Source organism: Lissotriton helveticus, assembly GCF_964261635.1.
Source record: "Lissotriton helveticus chromosome 1_1 unlocalized genomic scaffold, aLisHel1.1 SUPER_1_unloc_16, whole genome shotgun sequence".
Lineage (NCBI taxonomy): Eukaryota > Metazoa > Chordata > Amphibia > Caudata > Salamandridae > Lissotriton > Lissotriton helveticus.
This window is the reverse complement of record NW_027611655.1, coordinates 38,287-47,630: the sequence shown is the minus strand read 5'-3', so window position 1 is coordinate 47,630 and position 9,344 is coordinate 38,287. Positions and strand designations below refer to the sequence as shown.

Sequence of the window (9,344 nt, the reverse complement as noted above, 5' to 3'; positions counted from 1 at the left end):
CTCACCAACGCCTGCAGCTCCTCACCTGCCAGTCAGCCTTTGCCTCGGGCATTTGTTCTGGGTTCAGGGGCGGGGGGCGGCCGATCAGAGCAGAGGCTCTCCTCCTCCAAGCCTCTGCACTGCTCACTCTCTCTCTCCGGCAGCCCCGCAAGACCAGAGGGCCTCTCCATGATCCAGCAGGCACCGCGCCTGTCCCTCCGACAAGCCGCGTAGCTTCTTGGGGACACGTCCCCACCCCCAGCACAGGATGGCACTCGCGGTGTCCGAAGGCCTGCCCGACAGCAACACACCTCCTGCCGCAACTCGCATTCCAGTCCTCGGCCGCGGTGGGGGAGGGGCCCCCCTCCCTCGGTCCACCATAGAGCACCAGCTGCACCAGCGCCACTATGGACGGGAAGACCTGCATCGGTCCTCCCTGGGATCGCCGTACTCTCAGGAGTTCACCGCCTCAGGCCACAGTCGCCCTCCACAAGCACACTGCCTCAGGACTCCGTCCTTAGACCCCGCATGGCACCATCTTGACTCTTCCCCCAGTTCAGAGCCGGTCCGGGTAACGGGCTGTAGTGCTAGATTGCAGCAGCTTAGTGACCCCTCGTCGCATCCACACAGCTCAGGACGATCCCAGATGTCTCACAGGTATTCTCTGGGCCCTCAGGGTGCCAGAATCATCGTCGGATGGAGCTTTCAGCCGGAGCTCGGTGAAAGCACGTCCTACACCGCCATACAGTTGGCCACGCCCCCTGTGAATAATCTATTTTTGAGCTACTTCTACCATCTTATTTCTGATTACGGTATTGTGGATTTTTGTCGTTTGAGTCTTGTATTAAGTCTATATAAAGAATACTATTTTTTATTAAACCTATGTGGTGTCCATCTGTAGTGTTTTCACTGTATTGCTGTATGTATTCACAAATGCTTTACACACTCCCTCTAAGATGAACCTTCCTGCTGTGGAAGAGGTGTGGCGTAGAGGCCAGGATACCTAACTCAGGACTACCGGGTTCACAGTTCGATCCCTGGTTAGCCTAGCATCATGTGACTCTGGGCAATAGCTCCCTTAATCTTCCCGGTGCCCCCTGTGCCAGGACACCACTTCGGAGGTAGCTGTGCGAAATAGTGATATTTCATTTCATGCCAAGCTAACACAGGGTTGAGCAGGGGTTATTTTAGGAGTGTAGCCCCCTTACTCTGACTAGAAGCAAGGGTCCCTATTTGGGGAAAGTGCAAGCCATTTCCCCCAGTTCTAAAACCCACATTTTCATCCACTAAGGTTCTTTTGGTCATTACCCACAACAGAGTGACTTCCATGGTGGGGACCCTTCCTTTAAATAAACAAAAGGGAGTTTCACCAGTGTACGAATAAGAAGTGAACCTATACTCGTGAACCTTCTTCCTCATGGCTAACTTCCAACTTTCACCACAGGCAACAGCTTGCTGCAGAGTCTCTTTAACAACCTTGACAAACCTTTCCACCACACCATTGCTTTGTGTATGGTACAGGTACGTGTTCTTATGCTTGATCCCCCTGGAACTCCGAAACGCTTCCATGACTAAGGATGTGAACTGAACACTATTGTCTGACAAGAGTGTTAACTAGAAACACTTACGTTCAAATAACTCTTCTAGAAACTCAATCACTACACCAGACTCAACGGAATGAACCACCTTGATATCAGGCCAATGGGAAAACATATCAATACACACGTTCAAATAACGTTCCAGAGTCTTTAACTTCACAGGTCCCAAAATATCCATAGAAATGTCCACCAAGGACCAGTAGCCTGTTCCCTAATAACCATGGGTTGCGTCCTGCACTTCAATATTGTGTCACAACACGCACATTCAGCACATTCACGCACCAACCTCTCTACATGTACATCCATGGCAGACCACCAATATCCTTACTTGATCCTTTCCTTTGTAATGGCAATGCCGATGTGCGAGGTGTGAGCACTGTTTACTAGTTTATCCCTTACGTCAAGGGGTGCAACCAACCTTCTATCACGCATCAGGGGACCACCCCCCCACTGCCAGATCTTTCCTAACTCACCAAAAGCCTTTGAGGACCTCTTCACAGTCCTTCTCACACCAACCACCTATGACCATGGTTAGGACTTTATACAAGTCTAAATCGATCATGTGGTGTTCCCTCCACTCTCTCTCGGAAATCAACCCTTCACTAATCACACACATTAATTTCTTCTTCCAGTTCTTCACCTCTAAACCACTCAACATCAACTTTCGTTTCACACTCCTCACCCCGAGTCTTTACAGACAGTCTGCCAGAACTGTAGAGCCACAACCCACTTCCGTATCCCATGGGAGACAAAGTCAATGCCTTTCTTGGAGAAGACCTCCTTAAGAGGTTTGTGGTCAGTAAGAATTCTGAACCTTTTCCCCCACAAAACCTTTCTCAGCTTGTGCACCACCCAGAAAACACCCAGAGCTTCTTTCTCTACAACAGAATAGTTGCATTCAGCACCCCTCAAGGGCCTAGAGAAGAAAAGAATCGTTTTAACCACCACATCAACCTTCTGCAAAAGAACTGCTCCTAACCCCTTCAAGCTAGCATCAGTCATGAGATAAGATACCTTTGGGGTCAAAACTTCATAGACAAGGTGTTTCATTCAGATGTTTCTTAATGCACTCAAACTCTTCCTCACAGCACTTGGACCAAACAAATGTACTTCCCTTCTAGAGGAGAGACCTCAAACAAGAGCTTTTCCCAGCAAAGTTCAGAACGAACTTGTGATAAAATTCAGCTATGCCCAGAAACTTTACAAACTCTTCTTTGTTCAAAGAGGTGCACACATTACAAAGGGTGTTTAGCAATGAGTCTTTGCAGCGGACACAAAATACCATAAGTACTCTATTTCTTTGACACCAAATTTGCACTTGTCAGCCCATGGTGGCGTCAGCTTCACATAACTTCTTTAATACTGACCTCAGCCTCCCATTATGCTCCTCAAAATCCACACCAAAGATGAGCACATCATCTGGGTACACCTTGACATGCTGAAGGCCTCCAAGAATGCCCTTCATTGCCCTCTGAAAAAACTGAGGCTGCAGAAGTCAGTCTAAAAGGCATTCTTAGAAATCTAAAGGTACCAAAGGGTGTTACACAGGAGGTGAGGTCCTGGGAAGAGGAGTGAATATTCTGAATGTTCTGAAGAGGAGTGAAGGCTGGCCTGGTGATAGGCGGAGGTCAGGTTCAAGGAAGAAAAATGCCTTGCTTTGATGAGCTTCCTCGAGCTGACACAGAGCCTGGCCTCCCCATTGGCTTTACGGGCCATAACAACAGGAGAGACCCACTCTGTTGCTTCACCTTCTTGAATGATGCTCTCCCTTACTTACAGAGGTGTATGACTGACTTTAACTGTTTTTGGAACAGCTTTAGATTTGACCTTTATCAAATGTACATAGTTTTTGAGACAAACCAGTTCACTAGCAAAGACCTCAGGGAATTCCTTGATCCAGTCTCGATTAGCATTACTAACAACCCTAACTGGTGGTAATTATTTTAGGCAGACAGATCTCATTGGGATCAAGGCAGATATGTAGATCACGTTGATGGGACCAACTTATGAGTGACTCCCCTTTCATCAAGACATAGATTTTACCAGGGATGACTCTCCCTTTGTAGTCAAACGTGCCCCAGAAATAACCCAGCAGCTCAATAGTCACCCCACCTTAACTTATTGGTCTAATGTCTGGCTTCAACAGGGTGGCTTTGCCCAGCAGATTACGCTCATTACATGTTTTTGGGACTAGAGTTATCTTGGCCCCAGAGTTGAAGAGCATGCTCACTGGAGCATCATTGATCAAAACTAGCTCCTGAGGGCCATCACTAGCATTCCCTGTGACTGGGAGAGTATTGATTCCTTCCAAATCTTCTTAATAAAGATCAACTTTCCTATTTTTTTATGCTTGTTGCTCGTTCAGCAGCTCTTTGAGATGTGAACTTTTCTCTCACATGTTTTGCACATGGCCTTCCAGCCTGGGCAGTCTTTAACCTGTTGACTGCAGCGCGAATTTCGCCGCGGTGCAGCAATATTAATGAGTGGGCGCTGTTCGCATGGCCCCCGGAAATCCTCCGCACATTCCCACTGTGACGTCGGATGGCCGGGGGCCGTCTGATGCACGCAACAGGTTAAAGTTGGCCCTAAGGCTAGAGTTGTCACACCTGAAGCACTTCCTCTGAAAATTCTTTGTGTTAAAGAGCTTTGAAGTGGTGCTAAATTTGGGTTCAACTAATCTATCCTCCAGCACCTTGACATTAATGTTCTCCTTTTTATCACCTGTACTGTCTTTGCGTATAATATCAACACACACTTTTGAATGCTCATGACTTTTGGTTATGGTCAGCACTTCTTGAAGTGATGGCGTGTATTTGTGCCACAGGGCGTCTCTCGTTTTGTCGAGGGCGCATCCCAACATGAACTGATTTTTTAACTGCTCCTCTAAAGCTGCACCAAAATTGAATGTGGAAGCCAATTTGCGCAAGGTAGTCATGTACTGTTCGACCGGCTCAACCTGGCTTTGCATCCTTTTCCCAAAGTAATATCGTTCAAGGACAGTACTCACTTTGGGGAGGTAGTGCAAGTCCAACTTTTTGAAGCAGATCTCGTATTCATTAAGAATGGCAGAGTCACTATCAGAGAGTTCAGGAAGGTGTTCAAAGAATTCTTGTCTCTCAGAGCCCAAACAATGCATTAACAATGAGGCTTTCCTCTCTGCGCTTAAGGAAGTGCCACAGACACGAGTATAATGTGTGACAACCTTCTTTCACTTCAGCCACAAGAGAGGAGGAACTCCTGGAGATGTCAACAAGAAGGGAGGGGCAGTGACATTATGTATGATGTACGTAATATGTTTTGACTTAGTTACTACTTAAGGGTAAACTTCAGTGATCTGCTTACAGTACGCAATATCCACAAGCCTTATACGCTGTGTGCATCAGCGAAACTGCGTGAAACTTCAGCAATTAAAATTTAGGCCAATGCGCACAATCCCAGAAACTGTATTTTGCTGTGCGCATCAGCGGAACCATCAGCCCGATTACTGATGGCACATATTTATACAGGGAGGAGTCACTTTAGTCTGGTGCTCAATTACATGTGTAGATGTGAGTCTGGTGGTGCGTGATAACTGAAAAGCACACATTTGTTTACATACAATTTCATATATGTCTGATTTATTATTCCTATTACAGTGCCTTCTACCTTGAGAAGGCCCATCCTAGACCAGTGAGAGGACAAAACCCATGCCGACAAATGAGCGACCTGAATTGTAATATTGAGAAAAAGTAACCTGGAGGATTGCTGCAAATTAAAGTATATGAAAAAAGGGGGTGACAGCCTGTTCACAACGCACAGCACAACTTGTTTACGTAAAGTGCTAGTACACAGAACAGGTTAAAGTCCTGTGTCTCTTTTTTCATGTTCTTTAATATATCCTGCACCTCGCTCTCTTCTTCTCTTTCTCTCTTTTCAATTCATCATAAATTGCTCAAATTCACTATTCCTTTATCAGCACGGCACAAGTCGGAGGGTAGCCACAGTTTGAAGGGGTCCCCCCACTATTATCTAGAAACAGGACTCAGTTCCACCTAGCTCCTTAGCCTGCGACTGATGATTGTTACTTTGTGCCCCAGCACTGCAGACACAGGCCTCCGAGTGTTTGTTTGTGTGAGTGGCACAAGAGAGGAACAGAGAACTTGACAAAATTAGTCCTTTTATTGCTTAATACATTGTAAATGTGAAACACTTTGGGGTTTAGGGGCTGGATAAAGAATAACGTCAGGAAACAAACGCAAATTAAAAGCACATTTTATTTATTCGCTGAAAACTGTTTAAAAATGTAATTTCCAAGTTCCACATATCTGTTTAAAAATATTTACACTTTCAGTCATTTCCGAGTTTAGTTACAAAATAATAGTGGGCAAAACACATGATGTATAAAAACTGAAACCAAAAACCTATTTTTACAATATTTTATGTTTCTTGTTTTTAAAACAGGCCGTCAACCTTTCACGTGAAAATTATTATAAGGGCCTGACATCACTTCTTGTGATGCCACTACATGTGACGTCACTGTGATTTGCATATGATAATGGGCTCCTTCACTAGTTTCCTTACTTGTGCCCTGTTTATTGGCAGGACATGGGTCTATAGGTATTAAAAATAACCATATAAATTCACAGGTGTTCGACCGATTCTTTGGTGATGTCACACATTGGCATGTTTTCCGGTGCTTCTTCTATTTTTAGGTGAGTACAAATAACGTGCCGTTCCTCATCCTTCCATTTCTCTCTTTTTCTCCCCCTTTCTTTGTCACTCTCGCTCTCTTTATCTCTCCCCCTCTCTATCTCCCACACACTCCTGTTAGCTTTAGCTTCATGAATGTCACTGCCACTTCTGGCATTCATACGACAAATCCTTCAGAACATTTGAGGACAAAGGACAATCAAGTGTGGAAGATGAGTTGCTGGGAGTGCAACTGATTGTCCTGGCACATATATGCTTTTGATGTGAGATTTTGCTATTTCACCACATTCTTCAAACAGAGTCTACTGCTTACAATGGCTCAATTCTGGTAAAATATAGATTTTGGCAAGTCACAAAATGAATAGGGAGAGCCAAGTCGGAGAGGAGCCACGGGTCGCACTTAGTAATAATGCGCGAGGCACGAGCTGATCCATCAACCAATAACAGTGTGTAAAAGATGCACCAAACGTTACTTAAAAACAAGGTATATGCTCTTTTATATCTGAAAATAGGTTATTTCTGGAACACCTGCGCTTCGCTTTAGTTCATTACATATACTGCAGTGGCATTTGTTAATAGTAATACATGCATTTTACCAATGAAGCTTCCATCTTCAGAGCCCTGACTACATGTCCACTCTGGGTGTGTTGAGTTTATAGGTTTTATCACTAATCCGACAAGTTAGCTGAAAATACCGCTGTTAGTCCCAGTATTGTTCAGTGTTGCATTTACAGGTAGTGTGGTCAGGTGCGATTGAATGTTTTTCTTTGTATCTCTTCTTCACCAAATAAAAATCAACAATGTTTCTTTTCTTTTAATCCACATTGTGCTTGTCTCCCACTGTGTATCCTGGTACATCATGTCACTTTGCTATGTGTACGGAAGTGAACAATCACTGGAAACAAACACTTTTATTATTCTGCAAATACTGTTATCTGTTTTTCTTCTTTACTGCTATTCAGGTCTTCTATCATTGGTATTTTAATGTCATACATAATTTGAATTTTATCTTTTTCCGTAATTCATTTCTCTCACAATAACTGCACTTTTCTGCTCTTGTTTATGTCCTTAGACGGGTCAATATTATTTTTGATGTTCTTAAATTCTTTCCGGAATCTCTGCATCTCTAGGATTATTTTCATGTGAGTTAAATGAAGGAGTGTATTCACTGAGGGCTGTGTGGGATCGAAAATTGACAAAAGCCCTTCTCACTTTCAGTGCCCTTCTATGTTTTCCCCCTGTGTGTTCGCTGATGACTTTGTAGCTCTGATCGTCGACTAAAGCTCTTCCCACATTCATTGCGCTTGAGTGGCTTTCCCCCTGTGTGTGTTTGTTGATGTTTTCGTAGGGTTGATAACTGACTAAAGCTCTTCCCACAGTCATTGCACTTGAATGGTTTTTCCCCCGTGTGTGTTCGCTGATGACTTTGAATGTGTGATAACCGACTAAAGCTCTTTGCACATTCACTGCACTTGAATGGTTTCTCCCCTGTGTGAGTTTGCTGATGTCTTTGAAGGTTTGATACCTGACTAAAGCTCTTCCCACAGTCATTGCACTTGAATGGTTTTTCCCCCGTGTGTGTTCGCTGATGACTTTGAATGTATGATAACCGACTAAAGCTCTTTGCACATTCACTGCACTTGAATGGTTTTTCCCCTGTGTGTGTTCGCTGATGTCTTTGAAGGTGTGATAACAGACTAAAGCACTTTGCACATTCACTGCACTTGAATGGTTTTTCCCCTGTGTTTGTTCGCTGATGTCCTTGAAGGTGTGATAACAGACTAAAGCACTTTGCACATTCACTGCACTTGAATGGTTTTTCCCCTGTGTGTGTTCGCTGATGGCTTTGAAGGTTTGATAAATGACTAAAGCTCTTCCCACATTCACTGCACTTGAATGGCTTTTCCCCTGTGTGTGTTTGATTATGTCTTTGAAGGCTTGATAACCGACTAAAGCTCTTTACACATTCACTGCACTTGAATGGCTTTTCCCCTGTGTGTGTTCGTTGGTGTCTTTGTAGTTCTGATAACCTACTAAAGCTCTTGACACATTCACTGCACATGAATGGCTTTTCCCCCATGTGTGTTCGCTGGTGTCTTTGTAGTTCTGATAACCTACTAAAGCTCTTGACACATTCACTGCACTTGAATGGCTTTTCCCCTGGGTGTATTCGCTGATGTCTTTGAAGGTTTGATAAATGACTAAAGCACCTCCCACATTCTCTGCAATGATATGGCTTTCCCCTTGTGTGTGTACACTGATGTTTCTGTAGGATTGATAACTGACCAAAGCTCTTTGCACATTCACTGCACTTGAATGGGTTTTCTCCTGTGTAGGTTTGCTGATGAAGCTTGCATAGTGATGATAAACTAAAGCTCTTGCTGCATGTGTATGATTCTTCTTTCTTGGTTAGTGCCTGTGGATCGGGTATATATTTGTCTACATCCCATGACTGCATTTCCTGATGGGCCGACATGGCTGATAAAGCACTTGTGTTTTTCTCACACACTTTATATGTGTGCAGTATTTTGCACGTTTGATTTCTGTTTTAACAATAAAATGCAATAGCCACCAAATATTTGCCACAGTCCTAATATGTAGAAGGTGTCTCTGTAGAGCCGATTGTGCCTTTAGATTGGATTATGGCTATGCACGCTTGCGGATAAAGATGTATCTTCCTTCTGGCCGGTGCAAATCGGGACAGTCTGTTGTATTGTAGATACAAGAACTCCTCTTTCCTTTACCCGTCAGTTGTCTGGCTCCGCTCTGTTGTGCTCTTCTCTGGTTACTGTAGTTTGTCCAGAAAGAGTTTGCAATTCTGCAAGAGCACGGAATGATGGCTTGTCATCATATTAGAAAACAGAGCACTGCGGTAATCTCACCATACCGATCCCATGATCAAAGCTGGTGTTGGACACTTGTTTATACAGGAGGAGGTTTGTTATTGTTGTTGCCTTAATTTTCCTAAGGTCATTTCTTCGTCTTGTGGCATGGAGGTTCACAGCTCAGACTCTTACAATCACTGAACTGCCCTTGATACTTCATCCGGGATCTGTCAGTTTGTGTGCAGGTTCCTCT

The 9,344-nt window shown here is 44.2% G+C and overlaps 1 protein-coding gene across 1 annotated transcript; it reads right to left on the bottom strand.

Moving 5' to 3' along the window:
• Window positions 1-5,828: 5,828 nt before the first annotated feature.
• On the bottom strand, window positions 5,829-8,833 carry LOC144805614 (uncharacterized). Its single transcript, XM_078672139.1, has one exon. It carries the CDS (start codon window positions 8,740-8,742, stop codon window positions 7,492-7,494), a length of 1,251 nt encoding a protein of 416 aa, XP_078528265.1. The 5' UTR covers window positions 8,743-8,833; the 3' UTR covers window positions 5,829-7,491.
• Between the last annotated feature and the right edge of the window lie 511 nt (window positions 8,834-9,344).